Below are 18,890 nucleotides of genomic sequence, written 5' to 3' on the forward strand. Positions count from 1 at the left end.
ACCATAATTCAGGTTGGAGCCCCAGCTCTGTTGCTGAACAAGAAGTAGGATGCAATTGCTCAGGACCTCAGTTTCCTAATCTACAGAATGAAGCCAATGACAGCACTTCCTCCATGGGGTTGCTGTAAGGGTCAATGACATAACATCTGCAAGCGCTTTGTGACCGCCAAGTATCATAGCAATGTCAACTTGTATTATTGAGGTATTTATAATCTTGGTCAAAATTTACGCTCCCAATCTCTCTGTTTACCTAACTTTGAACACAGTCACCAATACCTGTCATGCTAAAAAAGAAACTCTACTTCTTTTCTTAGTTAAAAGCTACAATTATGTTGAGAAATCAATAACACTGTCTACTTCCTCATGGCAGGACTCCAGGACACTCTAGCCATTACTCTAGACCCCGAGCCAGGCCAATCAGGCCTTTGTGATGTCCAGTTCTCCCACATTTCTTAACCATCATAAGCTTCTCAAAACCACAAGCATCTTCCAATCAAATGAAAATGAAAAGCCATCTTAAAAATTGGCAATCTCACCATTAGTACTTTTTAAATGTCATGACTAAAACTATCGTTTCCATCACTCACTGTACTAAACACATCATGGATCCACAGAGGGAAGGGACAATTTAGCCCAATCCCTTCACTTTACAGATGAGGAAACTGAGGCTCAGGGAGATTAATAATAGTCAATACATACATACATACGTACATACATATATATAGCGCTTTAAGGTCTATCTGGTTGGTGTATCTCATTTGAGCCTTATGAGGTGCTGTAGCTATTATTATCCCAATTTTGAATAAGGAAACTGGGTCTTACAGAGGTTAAATAATAAGACAGCTAGGTGGAATAGTGAATGGAGTATGGGATTTGGAGTCAGGAAGACCTGAGTTCAAATCCTGATAGCTAAATGATCTTGGGCAAATCACTTAGCCTTTGCTTTCTTATCTGTAAAATGGGGATGATACCACCTTCCTCAGAGCAGTTGTGAGAATCAAATGAGAATCTTAAAAGCACTCTATAAATGCTAGCTACCATTATATACTCTGTCTATACTCATTTGTGTAAATGGTGGTGGTTGTTCAGTTGTTTCAGTCATGCCCTACTCTTTGTAATGTCATTTGGGGTTTTCTTGGCAGAAGTACTAAAGCGGTTTTGCCATTTCCTTCTCCTGCTCATTTTACAGATGAGGAAATGGAAGCAAATAGGGTTAAGTGACTTGCCTAGGGTCACATGGCTAACAAGTATCTGAGGCAAGATTTAAACTCACAAGGATGAGTCTTCCTGACTCCAGGCCTGGCGCTCTATTCACTATGGCGCCTCTTAGCTGCCCATATAAATGGCAATACAAGTTTCTGAAAGACACAGATTATTTCTCTTTTTTTATACCCAGTGCCTGTGTACAATACGTGCTTAATAAACGGCTATAGGTTGATTATTATATAACATGTTAAGGTGCACAGATGTGAAGTACAGATAGGGAAACTGAGCCTCAGAAGAGTTGCATGACTTGCCCATAGTCAAACAGTTAATTAATAGAAGTGGGGCAGGGTACCAAGTACCTATAATTTGTAAGCAACCACCACATAATTCATTCTAAATATGTCTTTCTGGAGGCTGGTGTGCCTTTGTAACAGTACAGAGCACACGGAGGCAGGATGTTTAGGGAACCTTAGGAAGCCATTAGGAAAAATCAGAACACTGGACTGAAACCATCCCATTTAAGACACAAAAATGGTTTCTGTTAATCCTTGTCAGAGGCAATGTGAACTTCCATGGACAGAGGATCAGCCTTGGAGTCAAGGGCTCCAAGTTCATGGTGTTCCTCTGACAATCTCTGCATGTCCCCAGGCAACTTTCTGTGGCTGTAAGTTACAAAACAATCATTGATTGGCATTGGCAGAAGGACTCTCCGCATTGGGAATTCCCTATCCTGATGAAATGACAGAACTGGAAAAAAAGAATCCTCATCAGGATGATGCCACCATCATTCGTCATAAGGTAATTACAAAGATTTCTTGAATGAAAGTCCAATAGGTTACTTCAAAACTGCGCATTTCGCCATATTGTACCACATTCAGTTCATGGTATTGAAAAGTCATCCTCATCTGAACCAATCGTTCGGACAACCAGCCGGCCCTCTACCCATTCCTGCTAACAGCTAGATTCTCCCATGTCTGGTATGAATGCCAAAGGGGGCCTTCCTTCCAGTCCACTTCAACAGTGGGCCCCCGAGTCACCACTCACAGACTCACAGAATCTCATAGGCCAGCACATCTCCAAAAGTCTTATTGCAGTTTTAAGCATTATTAGCTTTTGGAACACCCTGCATGTTCTAAACCAGAACCTCAACAAGGATTCCCTCAGACTACCTACCTGACAAGTGGTCATCCAGACCCCAAGGAAAGGGGAACTTGCCACTGCCACTAGAGGCGGACCATTCCACTCTCATTATCATTCAGTTTAAACCTAGACTCCTATAATTTCCACCAATGACTCCTAGTTCTTTCCTTTCTTCTTTCCTAGAATGGTCCGTCAGCTATCATGTCCCAGCTTGAGGACTATCACCATGTTCAGTGGCCCTCCTCTTGGACACTCTCCATCTTATCGATGGTCTTCCCAAAATATGGCACCCACCCAGAACTGAATACACCGCTCCAGATGTTGGCTAATCAGGACACAACATGACAGGACTCCCCAGTCTGGATCACTAGCCCTCTCTCTCTTTAACAGAGCCCAAGGTAACAGCCCAAGCACACTGATGGCCCAGATGATGGCTTGCTGGCCCAGATCTGTTTCAGATGAGTTGCTATCTGGCCATGTCTCACCCTACCCCCACCACCATCTTGTACTTGTGAAGTTCATTTTTTAACAGACTTTACATTTATTATTAGATTGCATCTTATTAAATTTGGCCCAATTGGCACAATATTCTAGCCAGTCAGTTCATTACCTACTAGAATCTTCCATAAATCAGTGTGATCCATGATCATAGGATTGTCAATCAATTGGTAAACATTTATTAAGCACTTACTGTATGCCAAGCATTGTGCTAAGTGCAGGGGATACAAAGAAAGGCAAAAACACAGTCCCTGCCCCTCAGGGAACTCGCATTCTAATTGGGGAAACAACGTGACAATAGCTATGAATGTATAAAGTACAGGAAGTGGGAGATAAACCCAGAATGAAGCCACATTGCAGTAACTGGGAAAGTGAGATTTGAGCTGAGTCCTGAAGGAAGCCAGGGATGCCAAGAGTCGGAGGCAAAGAGGGAGAACATTCCAGGCAGGAGGACCAGGGATATAGACTGAACATCATGGCACAGAAGCAGTAAATGGGCAGATCTTGTTGGACCATAGAGTTCATAGAGAGGAGTGAAGTAAATAGACTGAAGAAGGCCAGGCTGTCCAGGGCTTTGAAAGGCAAACAGAAGATTTTATGTTTGATCTTGGAGGTAATAGGGAGCCATGGGAGGTTACTGAGTAGAGGGGTGACATGGTCAAGTCTGCACTCAGGTAACATCGCTTTGGTACTGACAATGGTTATAGTTTTAGATACCAGGGAAGGGACATTAGAAATCCTTTCATCCAAGCCCCTCATTTTATAGACAGGGAAATGGAGGGTTTAAGTGACTTTCTCAAGGTCATGCAGGTAGCAAGTAGCAAGCAGGGACTTGAACCCAGGTCCTCTAAGTCAATGCTCTTTCCATTATACCATGCTGGTTTCCTAAGCGATGCCGTCTTCAGAGAACATGAAAACAACATAAACAAGTAGAGAAGGAGGAAGCTGTGGTAGCACCCAAGAAGGACTGGTGTCAGGGAAGTGCCCAGAGGGTGTGTCAGGGTGTTTACTTTGGGGACGGGGGTGTTGTGCATTCCAGGAAAGAGAAGCAGCGGTCAGCCGGACCCTCTCTAACACAGAGGAAGAGCTGCAGAGGCAGGCAGAGCCGTTAAAAAACGAGACCGGACACAGGATGGAGAGGAGCCTACAGGGCGAGGAGAGGAGGAGGAGGGGGTGCATCTCTCCCAGAAGGCAAGCCATCCACTCAGACAACAAAGGGATTCCTCTCATAGCTACAGGTGAAGGGCTGGGCGGCAGAGACACTCTTAAGGATGAAGTAGAGTAGTGATGACATCGCCATCTCGCACACACACAGACCCCAAAACGCTTGTGTGCACAGATGGGTATCAAGCTGCTTGGCTTTCACTCATACAGACCACATTTGTCAACCACAGGCCACTTAGAGATTGCAGTCACTCAGCTAAAAGGGAGAAATGAAATACACCCATACCGAAATAGACAGAAACACTATGGGGGATGGTTTGGCCCAATTATTAAGAGGGGCAGGGCGAGCTAGTTTATTACGCATGTTCATGTAGTTTTTGTTATTGCAATTATTATAATACCTACCCCAGCCCATATATAGGAGGGTCCCAAGGAAAACTGGTGACATGGTATCCCATAATACTAGGATTCCTAGCCCAGACTAGAGAAAGACAGCCTGTCTCAACTGACCCTTTGTGGGTCACCTTAGTTCACTCCAGAGTGGAGAGCTAGGGTTTGGTCCATCTGGGAGCACAAGGTCAGAATGGGAGCAAATCAGCTTGTGGGGAGCAGTACTAGAATGAGGTTTCATAAGAACAGGCCCGAAAGGCCTAAGATTAATGGCCCAAGACGCTTATAGGGAAAGAGACAACTGACCAGTCCATCATGACTGCACTGGCCCGGAGAGGTGGTTTATATTATTGGCCTCAGAAAGTGGTTCTGGGACTGGCCAGAAATGAGCAAGAGATAAGGCAAGGAGGTGAATAGTTTCTAATGGGACTAGAGTATGAAGACCTTCAAGATGGTATGATCTGGAAGGTATCAAGGTCTGAAGCCAAAGGGATGGGATAGAAGCAGCTTTGGAGCCCACAGAGATCGGAGCCATTTCTAAATGGTGGGAGGGCAAAACAGGCCTCTCTGAACCTTGGCCAATGGGTTGAGGGTAAGTGACTCAAGATAACTGAGCTAAGAGAAGAAGAAGTCCTTGCTTGGGCCCAGGGTGCCATATACCATAGCCAAAGCTGGAGAAACAGATTGTGCAGAGCTGGGAGCAGCATCTCTGGTAAGCCAATTCCATTTATCATGAGAAGTGAGCTGGCATCAACACCCAGAACAAGAAGAATTTGCCGAGAGGACAGAATTAAGGAACGTGATGCCCTGTAGATGGCAGATACTCCAGCAGCATAGGTACAAACATCTAGACCTATGACCCCATGTCACTCCCTAGCTCCAGAAACTCCAGTGGCCCCCTCTTGCCTCTAAAATAAGAACACAAAATCAATGCCTTTGCTTGTCATTAAAGCCCTTCACAATCTCATTCCAGATTACTTTTACAGACTGACTTTACATTATTCCCCCTCACTCAATCTTCATACCAGCCAGATTGGCCAATCTGCTGTTCTCCTTCCACAAAACTTCATCTCTCATCTCCACACCTTTGCACATGGAACACTGCCCCTCTACACCTTCACCTCTTGGAGGCCTTATCTCCCTTCCAGGCCTAGCTCAAGTGCACTCTCCACTTACAAGTTCCTTGTGGACCCTCTGAGTAGTAAGTATTCTCTCTCCTCCCCCAAATTACTCAGTATTTGCTTTCAGTATTTTTTTTTTTGCATTTTCATGCTGTATTAAGCACGCTCTACCCCCTCAGAAGAATGGCAGCTTCTTAAGGGCAGGGATTCAGTTTCATTTCTGTCTTTGTGCCTCCATCACTGAGCACAGCGCCTTGCATACAGTAGGTGTTAAAAAAAAAGTTTTATGAATAGGTCAACAAATACATGAAGATTAAACTATTATAACCTCTACATGATCATGGACAGTATATGAAATTTTCTATCTTTTTAATAATAATAGACTGTAAGGGGCAGCTAGGTGGCGCAGTGAATAGAGCACCAGCCCTGGACTCAGGAGGACCTGAGTTCAAATCTGACCTCAGACACATGACACTTGCTAGCTGTGAGACCTTGGGCAAGTCACTCAACCCCAATTGCCTTACCAAAAAGCAAAAATAATAATAATAATAATAATAATAATAATAATAATAATAATAATAATAATAATAGACTATAGGGTTTGCAAAGCACTTTACAAATGTGATCTCATTTGATCCTCATAACAACCCTGACAAGTAGGTGTTATTATTATCATCTCCATTTTACAGATTAGAAGACTGAGGCAAAGAGGTTAAGAGATGTGCCAGATCACAGGGCTAGTAAGTGTCTGAGGCAGGATTTAATGCTCTATCCACCCACTTCTACATACACAGCACACGTTGCGCATTTTCTAGTAATGCATCACCAGAAATCTGTAAGAGGTTGGCATAATATTGTCATAGGCAGCAAGACAGCATAGTGGCTGGACCCAGAGTCAGGATGGCCTGAGTTCAAATCCCGCCTTTACTCGCTGAACAAAATGCATCCCCAAATAGGGATGTCAGTCAATAAGCATTTATTAAGCACCTACTGTGTGCAAAGTCTCTGTACTAACAGCTATGTGTGCCGCAGCTGCCATATATTATCACCAGACACCAGTACCACAAGGTTCTTACTATTCTTGTTGATTTTTTCTGAGTGCCCATATCTCAACAGGACGCCAAGCATATTATATTTCCTTTTTTTTTTTTAACCAATCCTATGATTTCCCCATCAAAGCAGGTCAGCACCTTCTCTGTGACTTTATAGCCCCAGAGTAGCCCAGGGCATTAAGAGATTAAGTGACTTGTCAGTGGTCACATAGTATGAATCAGAGATAAGACTTGGACCCAGATCTTTCTGAATCTGAGGTCAGCTCTCTATACACTATAGTATACCGCAGTGTCTCTTTGCCTACCATGTAACTGTCCAAAACTAGAGTCCCAAGCCAAAACATACCCTGATTCTAGGAATCTTTTCTAAGATTAATAAAGAACAGCACGCCTCATGGGACTTGAGAAGAACATCAGAAAAATAGAATTTGCACAAATTTTCACTTTTAACAATTCAATTACTCTGAATGGCTGCGTTACAATCTTACCCAATTCTGTGTATAAAGTATGAATTCTTTTCAATGAAACTAGGAAGCAAAAATCTCAAGGATTTCCCAGAAATGATAATGCCAACACAGAAATGCACATTGTCTTCCCTGGGAAGGGCAGTATTTAAGTTAGAACTGATAACCATCCTTTAGAAACGGAACTATGCAATTCTAGAAGATGAATAAACACCTGATACCATAGGAAACTTCAAAGGGAAAGAACTTGGCTGTGCTTTAGAAAAAAAAAAGAAAAGAAAAAGAACCCAACCTCTCCACAGAAAAGCTCTGAATTAAGCCAGACAGCCAACATTTGGAGAGCCAGGAGTTTTACAAGCTGTCGAACCTGTGAGGTTATCCAAACAGGAATACGGAAATGTTAACGAAACCTGTCCTCTCTGTCAGAGGGTCACCAGCCTTGAAGGTGAGTTATGCATCCTTCCAGTCTTGGCTTCACATTCTAGCCATCACTGCCGGGCGCAGAGGAGCTGCCCACCCTGCCTCCCCATTTACATCCCAACTGACTGATTTACAACAGTAGGCCACAGCCCAAATGTCTCTTAAAATTAAAATATAAAATAAACTCAATTTATCCTCAAATAGAAAGGTGGAGATTTGGAAAGATGGGTAGGACAGCAAATAAGTACTTGAATAAATGAGAAACAAGATCAGGATATGAATTATTAACTTTTTAGTGCAGTGCTTCCTTATGGAACTATATGTATGTGTGTTTACACTGGAGATATACATACATATGTATTTGTGCACATACACATATGAATATATACACATGTATATGTTACTTTTCAGCATAATACAAAAATTTAAAGCATTCTTTTTTTATATACCTGTACAGAATGTCCCAAAAGTCTTGGTGCAGTTTTAAGCTCTAATAGCTTGGTTTATAAGTTGTTAGTGGACTTTTGGGACACCCTGTAAGTCTTACCTAAAGCTTTTTTGCCTTTTCTCCTAAGTATTTCTCTGTGGTATATTGAGTGACAAAAGGAGAAAGACTCAGATTTTTTCCAAAGGACATTCCTGTGGGCTTGTGATGACAAGATGATTGAAGCAGAAATATAAAGACTCTTGTTGTTGTTCAGTTGTTTTTCAGTCACATCTGACTCTTCATGACCCCATTTGGGGTTTTCTTGACAAAGAAAGTGGAGTGATTTGCCATTTCCTTCTCCAGTCATTTGACAGATGAGGAAATTGAGGCAAACAGGGTTTCAGTGACTTGCCCAGGGTCACACAGCTAGTAAGTCTCTGAATCAGATTTGAACTCAGGTCCTCCTGATTATAGGCCCAGTGCTCTATCTACTGGATCACCTAGCTGCCCCATCCATGCTTTATCAAGTGCTCCTCCACCATGCCTCATAGTTAATTCATTTCTAGACACCTTCAATGGGACTAAGTTCAATAGTGTGGGTACTCCAAACAGTTGATCAAGAAACATTGATATGTGTAAAGTGGTTTGCTAAGCACTAGAAGAAAATTTAATCATTTAATCAAGATCTTCATTTTACAGAGTTGGAAACCACCTTTGGACAAGAATGGAGCTGAGTCCTCCCTTTTGGGCCTTCCACTTTGTTTATATACTAATCACATGAAAAATTTTAAATTCAGGTGATTATGCAGATGCTTTGTCTACATAATGACAAATGCCCAAATGTTCAGAAACATCTGGATGAGTAAATGTATTTTTTCAGCTTTCGCCTGGATGCCTGATGTCCTGTAGACACAGCCCAAGGGAAAGACAGAAATATTGAAAATTAACAAGCAGCTTGTTGAGATTTACTGGGGAAAAGTAGTTCAAACAAAGATTTCCTGCTAATAAACAAAATTTAAGTATAGTATTTGCTGTCACTGCCTAGAAATGATAAATGAAGCCATGGGAGGGGATGAGATCTGCAAAGGAGAGCATGGCGAGAGAAGAGGAAGAGAAAGACAGAGGGTGAACCTTGTGGGATACCCACTCTTGGTGGCTGGAAGGATGAAGGTGAAGCAGCAAAGGATGGTGGAAAGAGTAATCAGACAGGAAGCAAGAGGGGGGTGGAGGAGAAAGGGAGAGGGAGAAAGGAGGGAGAGAGAGGTAGAAAGAAGAGAGGGAGAAGGAGGAAGAGGGAGAGAGAGAGAAGGATGGAGGGAGAGAGAGAGGAGGAGAGAGAGAGAGAGAAAGGAAGGAAGGAAGGAAGGAAGGAAGGAAGGAAGGAAGGAAGGAAGGAAGGAAGGAAGGAAGGAAGGAAGGAAGGAAGGAAGGAAGGAAAATAAAGAAAGCAAGCAGGGTCATGGAAGCCAATGGGAGAGGAGAGGAAGAAGAAGAGGGGAAAGGAGAAAGAAATGAGGATGAAGATGGCAGGGGAAATAGCAAGCTCGTAGAAGAGACAGTAGGGAATAGCAACAGTAGCTCAAGAAAATAGTTTTTGTCATCAACTAGGACATAAGCTCTTTGGAAAAAAGGCAAGATCCTTGAGAGAAAAAATCATTATTTTTTCTTCTCTTTGAATCCCTATTGCTTAGCACAATGCCTGGAACACAGCAGGGGCTTAATAAATGCTTTTTTTCTTGATAGCATAGACCCTGACATATAATAAACACTTAATAAATGATTATTGACTGACTGACTAATCAATAATGAAGAGATAACCAGCCTTGAAGTTAGGAGAGACCTAGGCTGGAATCCTTTTCCTAGCACTGTGCTTGGCACGTAGTAAGAGATTAATATATACTTTTATATTCATTCATTCATTCACTCCTTCATTCATTCACTTCTCTGAGGGACAATTTTCCTGTGTGGTTATATTAAGTTATGTTATGTCATATAATGCTATCTTATGTCATACTATTATTAACAGCTGAGCATTTTCAGAGAAAGACTTGAATGAAATTATGTATTTATAATAGCTAATATCTATATAGCATTTTAAGGTTTGCTAAGCATGTTACAAATACCTTCTCATTTGATTCTTACAACAATCCAGGAAGGTAGGTGCTATTATTATGCTCATCTTACAGTTGAGGAAGGTGAGTAAACAGAGGTTAAGTGACTTGCCCAGGGTCACACACAGACAGTAAATGTGTGGGGCTGGATTTGAACTCAGCTCTTCCTGACTCCAAGCCCCTCATTCTGTCTACTGAGACATTTAGTTGCTTCTTCTCAGTATATTTTGTTGGACCAAAACTATGATTTCATCAGTATGGGGAATTCAGTATGAGAAGGCTCCACCTACCAATAGAGATCTACCCTCAATTTGTAATAATGAGTAATAATAATAATACAAGCATGCTCTGCCTGACAGGACTTTTGTGAGGAAAACAATTTGTAAACTCTACCAAAAATGTATAATGCAATAGGCCCAGCTAAGCATCACCATTATCAGCCTCACTGTCCTACTGGTCTGGCCCTCAGATCCCTGGTGCACAAAGGGGATTCTCTTACATTTGAAGTCAAGATTCACCTGCCTCAGGTGCCGTGTTATCTAAGGGAGAAGAAAGTGAAATGATCCAAATGGTCTATTACATAACTCCTAGTAAACATGAGTGACAAATGGCCTAGGTAAATTGGAAAAATGCATACAACTTCCACGGGAATTTCTTTTAGGTTTTTAAAATTAGCATCTGTGTTAAATGAAATATGATGTCTTTTCAAATGATGGAGGTTTTTCTTACATAAATTGAGATCCAGTGATGATGAATATCAGAAGGGTAGTTCCAGGGAGTTGAGCCACGTACTGCTATGTAAATGGGGCAGCGGCCAGAGTGAGGGGAACGGATTATAACATTAATGCAGAGAGCCAAGCTAAAGATTTCAGGGAATGAGAGATTAGCGCAGCACCAACATGTACATCAATGTCACTGTTGCAATTCTATGAAATCCATGAACTGTGTTAATACAAGCAGCTGTTGAAGGCCACTCATCTGGGCAGCTCACACTTCAATGATATATTCTCAGTCTGTGGCAAGAAATCTTTTTTAAAAATTGGTATGAAACAGAATTCAGAGGAAAAGGACTCCACTCTCTTAGTCTGAATGCAAATTGAGGTATACTTTTTAAACTCTCCTTATTATTCTTTTTTTTGTCTGCATTTTCTCTTGCAACATGTCTAATATGGAAATGTTTTACATGACTGTACATGTATAATCTATTTTAAATTGCTTGCCTCCTCAAGAAGGGATGAAGGGAAGGAGGGAGGAAGAGAATATGGAACTCAATTTTTTCTTTTTTAAAATTAATTTATTTTTAGTTTTCAACATTCACTTCCACAAGATTTTGAGTTTCAAATTTTCTCCCCATCTCATGCCTCACCCCACCCCAAGATGGCGTGCATTCTGAATAACCCTTTCCCTAATCTGCCTTCCCTTCTATCTCCCCTCCCCTTCTCTTATCCCCTTCCCCTTCAATTTTCCTGTAGGGCAGGATAGATTTCTACAATTTTCTTTTAAATGTTAAAAGTTTTTATTTGCATGAAACTGAGAAAAAAAAAATTAAAATTAAATGTAAAAAAAAAGAAAGAAAAATGACTCCTTTTTCAGGTTCCCCTACCACTATCCCTCCCTTAAAAAAGACTCAAACAGATGAGGAGAAAAAAGCAAAAGTTGATTGGAGAAAAAAGAAAACAGGAAAATCACGACAACTACTTGCATCTCACTAGTTCAGAAGATAAAGGATGCTTCAAAGGATCTATTATCTCTTCCATACATGTACTCCCTCCAGTGATACAGATTGTGACTTATTCTACACAACTCTTGTCTATGTCCTGTTGTAAATCCTCTGTGGAAGGGCTCCCTCAGCACACTAGCGCTCTTCCTCTAAGTCTCTTGACACTGAGTGGCTATCAATAAAGCACATGGTAGCCATGGGTCATCCTTCTTCCCACTCATGACCAGCCATCCTTTTTTTCCTCACCATCCATCTTTCTGATGATACCCTTTACACTGCTTCACCTGAATACTCGTTTGCTGTTAATGTCATTGCAACCTGATCAATTACTTGTTGGGTGATCCTCAACACGGGAGATAAAGGATTCCATTTAAGAAAAAAAAAATGGAAGCTACCCAGTAAACAACTCCCCCACAACCATCTAGTATAGTAACTACAATTCAGCAATACAACTTTTGCTCTTACAGTTGATGATGTCTTAACAGAAAGGAAGGAAACATTTTTTTAACCACAATCAACTGGAGGCAACATGGGCCACAGTACCCATTGTTCAGTGTGTCTATTTTTCTCCTGGATCTTCAGTCTTCATTTTGCATCATCATACAAGTCTTTCCATCTTTCTCCGAATTCTTCATGATCATTTTTCCTTATGGCTCAAGAATATTCTGTTACATTCATATGTCCAACCGATACACATACAGTTTGTTTCTAAATGTCTTCCTAGTACAAATAATGGTATGATGAATATTTGTGTGCATGGGAGACCTTTCCGTCACTGACATCCTTAAGATATAAAACCCTATTGTGTGATTTCTGGATCAATGGTATTGAACAGTTTTGTAACTTTGCTCCCATCATGTCAAATTAATTTCCCTAATTGTTGGATCAATTCACAACTTCTTCTAATTAGTGCGCCTGTTTTCCCACAGTCTCTCCGACACTGACTTTTCCCATCTTTTATCTTCTTTCCCAATTTGAAGAGCGTAAGGTAAAACCTCTGAGCTGTTTTAATTTCCTATGGTTACAGATTTAGAAATTCTTTTTATTCAGATTAAATGTATCACAAATTTCAGTGACCTATACAATAAAAAACTTAATAGTAGCAAAAGCATGTGTATACATACATATATATGTTCACATATATGTTCATATGTAGATATAGATATTTCATGGATAAAAAAAGTCAAGGATTTGGGAACCACTTTTACTGACACAGTTATACATCTGTAAATATTACTAAGGAGAGCCACGCACTTGTAGCCTGAAGGAAATTAGCCAGATAAAGGAAATCAGATTATGTGTTAGGAGGTTGGACTGTTTCCTATTTAATATCATTCAACAGCTGAAAGCTTACTTTCTTAAATTGGTTACATGTAATCAGAATGAATACAAGCAATCTTGAACAAGCTTTCAAAGCTTATAAAGTATTTCACGCCCACTATTTAATTTAAGGCTCAGAAGAACCTTGTGGGACAGGCAATATGAGCACCATTCTCTTCATTTTACAAATGAGGAAACTGAGGCTAACTGAGAAGTTAAGTAATTTTACATTTCTATAGCATTTACAGTTTACAAAGTTCTCTCCTTACAACAGTAACTAAGAATATTCCTTTTCTGAGATTTCCCTTTACAGGCAAGGAAGGGTCCCATGCCAAAGGATTGCATTATGTCTAGGGTACATTAGTGAGTAGGGCTTAGACCTTGTGCCTTCAGGAGCCAGAAGGTCTGGGGTGTCTACTGGGGTACTCCATGCTTGGCTCTTGGGTCCCTTACCACAGAGGCCATAGTGGAAAGAAGGCTTGCAGATATGGCATCAGAAGACCTAGGTTCAAATCCAAGCTTTGCCAATTGCAATCTGTGTGACTTTGGACAAATCACTTCGCTTTACTACCCTCAATTTTCTTACCTCCAAAATAAGATGGTTCAACTGGATGACTGCTGTGGTTCTTTACTGCTAGAAATCTGTCATGCTATGATCTCAGTGCTAAAGTAGCTTCACACAATTTAGACTTCTCTTTGGTCAAGGTTGGAGTCTGATATCAAAGATGACTTGAGATTTATAATTGGCATTAATAAGTCACCCAGATTCTGAGTCCTTTCATTTTGCTCTGCAGTTCTAGAGTTGAGCAAATTGGATGGTGCTGTACCCTTGAGGGCACGACAAATTACTTTAAAGTGATTTACCTGACTGAGTGAGCTGATTTGCATTCTGCCGGATGAAAGTTAAATGTGACTTGCATTTATTTCATTTCTAAAACCTGCAGCCCGTCATTTCAGTAATGTGAAGGGGGGGGGAAGTAGTCACTTGTCATATTCATAAATTACCTGGTAACAAAATTGAATTTTAATTCTTTTCAAAAGGTTTCTATCTTTTTGTATCTCAGAATTCTCTACAGCCACTTATATGATGAAAAGCATAAGAGGGTATGTGTGTGGATAGATAGAGAAATAGGTAGGTAGATAGCATTTGATCTGATTTGATAATTTCTTATAATCATCTATGATGGCAATCAGAGATAATTCTACAGTTATCTGAAAAAAAAGTGAGATGCACAAATTTAGCAACATCTCCGCTCCAGATGTTCATGTGGACTATTTGTGCCCAACCTGTGGCAGAGCCTTCTGACCTCGTGCTGGTCTGATGAGCTGCAGTCAGACACACTGTACCTTGACCCCAACATGGTGATGTCATTTGGTCCTCTTTGAGAAAGATGGACAGCACTCAGCCAACCAAGTTTCCATTAAAAGACCCTGCCCTGCCTTTTCTGTTATGGGTTGGGAGTCCAGAGAGGGAGCAACACGATTGGTGCCATTAGTACCATAAACACGATTATGGGCCTACTGTGAGGCAGGCTCTGTTAGTCCCTGCCCTCAAGGAGCTGGAATGCTATGATGCCCCATCTCCTACCTTTCCTAGCTTTCTCTCACAGCTGGAATTCTCACCCTCCTTGTCACTTTTTCCTGGCTTCCTGGCTTTCTTTTAGATTCAGCTCAAATCCCACCTTCTGTAGGAAAATGGGAGAGCGGGCTCCTCTTACGTTATTTCCTACCTATATATTTTGTATATGTCTGGAAGGTTTCAGTTGATGCATGTGCTGTCTCTCCCATTAGAAACAGGGATTGTTTTTGCTTTTCTTTTTTTTTAAAGCCTCAGCATTTAGCCAATGCCTGGCATATAATGAGCTCTTAAAAAATGTTTGTTGATGGATGGATTCTGTAATAAGCACTTTGTAAAGAGCTTCAAAAATGGGGTTAAACTGTATTGATTCTGGGGGGGAAACTTCTTGTATTAATTAATCCAGGGTCCCACCTCTTAGAGCTCTCTTTTATGCATTGTACCCTCATTAGAATGTAAGCCTCTTGAGGGCAGTGAATCTTTCTTTTTGCCCAGCATTCCAGAGGCATTTATTAAGCACCTTATCTGTCAAACAGAGATATAATAACACCTGCCTTACAGGGTTCTTGTGAAGCTCAGCTGGAATAACATGTAAAGTGCTCTGCAGGCTTTAAAATCTACATCAATACTACTTATCATCATTATCATCATCTCCTGCTACTACTTACCTCTTTCAACCGAGGGAATTACTTGGTGAGTGAATTATCATGGAAAAGCCCTAGGGCCATGAATGTGTGTGCCCAAGCAATCAGGGAGTCATTGGCAGAGTCAAGACAAGCATTCATATCACCGGACCCCCTCCAGTCCAGTGCTCTACTCGTCATACCATGATGCCTCCCTGCCCTCGACTTTGAGGAGTGTTCTGGCCCACAGCAGAGATGTGACACTGATACAAGCGACCAGAGTACAAGCTAGAATAGGAGCATTCTTGAAAGAGACCAATACAAAACGGGGATGAGAGCTCAAGGAAGGAAGAAATCCCAGTTGGACAGTCCAGAATCAGCTTCATGGTGAAGATGGCAGCTGAACTGGGCTTTGAAATATGGTTGTCCACAAGTAGAAGCCCTACAGAGAAGATCTGGAGGCAGAAAACTTTAATTAATCTTGGGGGACCCATGTGGGATGAGGTAGAGTATGTCTGTGGTGGAATACAGTGAGATCAGGCTAGAAAAGCAAATCAGAATCAGACTGGGATCCTGAGTAGCCTGGCCTATATTTGGTAGACTGTGGGGAACCACCGAAGTTTTGCTTTGATTTTTTTTAAGCAGGAAGTAGTATAGTAGGTGCCATACTTTGCATTTTCAATTCCCTCATTTCCTATCCTCTATGTCCCAAGACTTGTTCAGCTTCTTATATTCTGACTTACATGTCCACCACTCTACCAAAATCACTTTCCAAGGTCACTAAGGTCACAAACAATGGCCTTTTTTTAGTTCTCAGAATGCAGAAGAGACCGCAGGGAAGGAGCAGTTCTGCTCAAGGGACCCCTCCCCATGATGCTTTTTCCAATTCCCCAGTTGCTAGTGCCCTCCCCTAAACTGGTACTTATATTTTATATATTTGTTCCTTGTGGTAGCCCTCACATGGTATATAGAATTAGAAAGACCTGGTTTTGAGCACTATTTTGGACATATACTGGCTGTGTGATCCTGGGTAAATCAGTAAAGATCTCAGTGCCCCAGGTAAGCCTCTAAGACTACAAGTCATAGAGAAGAATGGCAATCTGCATTGGTAGAAGGTATTTTCTTCATGGAGTTCACTACATCAAAGAAATCATGGATCTGGTCCCCCCCCCCAAAAAAAAATTGTCCTTTGACTTTCGCTTCAATGTATGCACACCATTTCCTCAATATAAAGTAAGCTTTCCAAGGGCAGAGGTTGAGTATATAAAAAAGCACCATTCCTGGGACTAGTGCTTAACAAATGCTTGTAAATTGATTGAGGATGGTTCAGGATACAGCAAAGGGAAACTAAGGAATAGACTTCTTATCCAATGCAATTCAACAATCTCTTATTAAGTGCCTGGGAATGGGAAGTCATGAGCAAAACAAATCCTGCCCTCAGGGAGCTCACAGTCTTGTCTATAAAGTAGGAAATGGTGTCTTTACAGGGAAAAAATATAGTAAGAACAGAATTGGCTTGAGGGGAGAGAAGATTTTGAAAAGCCATCTTGGGAAATAGAATAAGTATCCACTAAAACAGCAAGGATGTGGGGACCCAGTCAAGTCCTACTTTTGCTCAGCGTCACCTTCCATGACACTAGCCCTCCAACTTAATGCTTTTGTTGCCAATTTTCCAAACCAAGCTATCTTTGCAGTCAAGTGTCCACATGACTTTGATGTAGGCAGGAGACACTTTGTCTAAGAGGCCTTCAGGGTCACCATTTTGTTCTCCTACATTAAATGCTATCTTGAAATTAAATAATAAACACCAGGAAACCTTACATCCTCTATAACTTTCAACTTGTGTGACCACAAAAATATGGTCCATTACAGAAAATTCTTTCTGAAAGCCTACCTGCTACCTTGTATTTTCATAGAGATATTTCTCCGTGAAAATTTGATGTACACATAGGGAATTCTCATGATTTCCTAGAAAAGAGAAAGTCTGCATGTGGTTCAATGATTGCTAATGCCTTCTCAGTTGCTTTTTTCCCCCCTAACATATCCATCATCTTCATTCTTTTGGAAACGTTCCTTTTTTGAGATATCTTGAGAAATAATCCATGAATACCTTTTAAAAATCTGTCTCCTGCATGTATGTCTTCTGTAAGAATACCGTTAACTCTACTTGCTCTGTTCAATCTCATCTTCTTCTTATACCATTTCCATGTCTTTTTGTAGTAACCTCTACTAATGAAATAATAGGTCTAGACCCCTTTTTCTTCCCTTTCCCCTCCCTAGCATAGCTTATCCACAGAATGATAATTATAAAAGTGGCAGCTTCATCACAGTGGCCAATGAGAACAGGTCACTAAGAAAATGTCGGCAGATTTGTTACACCAAATTTTTGTGTCATCTTCCTTCTGGTTTCAACTACAAATGCTCTCAGGATAATCTGGTTTCACTAAATCTTGTGACAAGGTTTCCACACTCTTGTTTTTTCTTTGAGTGTTGTAGATAAAGACAGTGAAGCGTAGCGGACAGAGAGGCTTCCTCAAAGCCAAGAAGACTGCGTGGGTTTAAGTCCCACTTTTGTCATTATACTAGCTGTGTGACCTTGGGCAAGTCACTGCTTTTCAGAGAAGGTGCCTACTCCATTGAACTTCTTCATCCTGGAGTTCCCTATAGCAATAAAATCATAGGTCTGATCCCTCATTCTTCTCAATGATCTGTCATCTCTTAGTGCTTTTCTTTTTTCTTTTTTTAGCTATTCAGTCAACTAACAAGCATTTATTAAGCTTACTATGTTCTAGGCACTAGGCTGAGTTCTGATGATACAAAGAGGGGCAAAAAAAGAAAATCAGTCCCTATTCTCAAGGTATCCATACTCTAATGGATGAACTTGTACACTAATTCAGTTCTACTCCTGGCTGTCACAGCTCTCCACTTAGCAAGAAGACTGTTTGCCAGCTAAGGGTGGTGAAGGAGGTTCTGGCCTCCTCCTTGTGGTGATGTTTGCATTCATTAACTTTTCTACAAAACAGTAATGGCAGCATTGACTTTTCACCTTATCTGCCTTTTCCATTGAAAATTTGCTTAAACAATTCAGAGTGGGGCACCTATAATCATACTCTGTGCCTTCTTCTTCTCATCTTTATGCATTACTGTAATTTGCTATTTTAATGCTTTCTCCAGCTATCCAGTGATCAGAAACACTGCATGCAGAGAGCTGAATCTGAAATAACTGCTTTGCCTGTAATCAGTCCCTTCTTTTTGACCTTTTATAAAAATAGTCAGTTTTCATTTTTTGTGATGCTGTCCAGTACTTAGCCAGTCCAGAGCTTCTGTACCTTTTGTCTGAAGACATGCGGGCAGCTAGGTGGCACAATGGATAGAGCGCCAGGCCTGGAGTCAGGAAGACTCATCTTCCTCAGTTCAAATCTGGCCTCAATATACTTATTGGCTGTGTGACCCTGGGCAAGTCACTTCACCCTCAGTTTCCTCATCTGTAAAATGAGCTGGAAAAGGAAATGGCAAACCACTCCCATATCTCTGCCAAGAAAATCCCAAATGGGGTCATGAAAAGTCAGACATGACTGAAAAATGGCTGAATTGAACCAATTCATAATATGTGGGCACTTCTGAGTAGTCCACAAGCAGTTAGCAAAGTTTTCTATTT

At 41.1% G+C, this 18,890-nt stretch overlaps 1 protein-coding gene across 3 annotated transcripts in view; it reads right to left on the reverse strand.

Moving 5' to 3' along the window:
• PLCL2 (phospholipase C like 2) overlaps positions 1-18,890 on the reverse strand; it is a 235,856-nt gene that overhangs the window by 121,659 nt on the left and 95,307 nt on the right. Inside the window, exon 1 of one of the 3 annotated variants that reach the window (XM_020987212.2) lies at positions 2,380-2,468. The exons of the other annotated variants lie outside the window; for them this stretch is intronic. Within the exon in view, the coding sequence (XP_020842871.1) occupies positions 2,380-2,394 (15 nt within the window). The 5' untranslated portion in view covers positions 2,395-2,468. Of the gene's footprint in view, positions 1-2,379; positions 2,469-18,890 lie in introns of those variants that run through there. 3 annotated transcript variants of the gene reach the window in all.

The sequence above is a fragment of the Phascolarctos cinereus genome, unplaced genomic scaffold (genome assembly GCF_003287225.1).
Source record: "Phascolarctos cinereus isolate Bilbo 61053 unplaced genomic scaffold, phaCin_HiC Scaffold_1;HRSCAF=81, whole genome shotgun sequence".
Classification (NCBI taxonomy): domain Eukaryota; kingdom Metazoa; phylum Chordata; class Mammalia; order Diprotodontia; family Phascolarctidae; genus Phascolarctos; species Phascolarctos cinereus.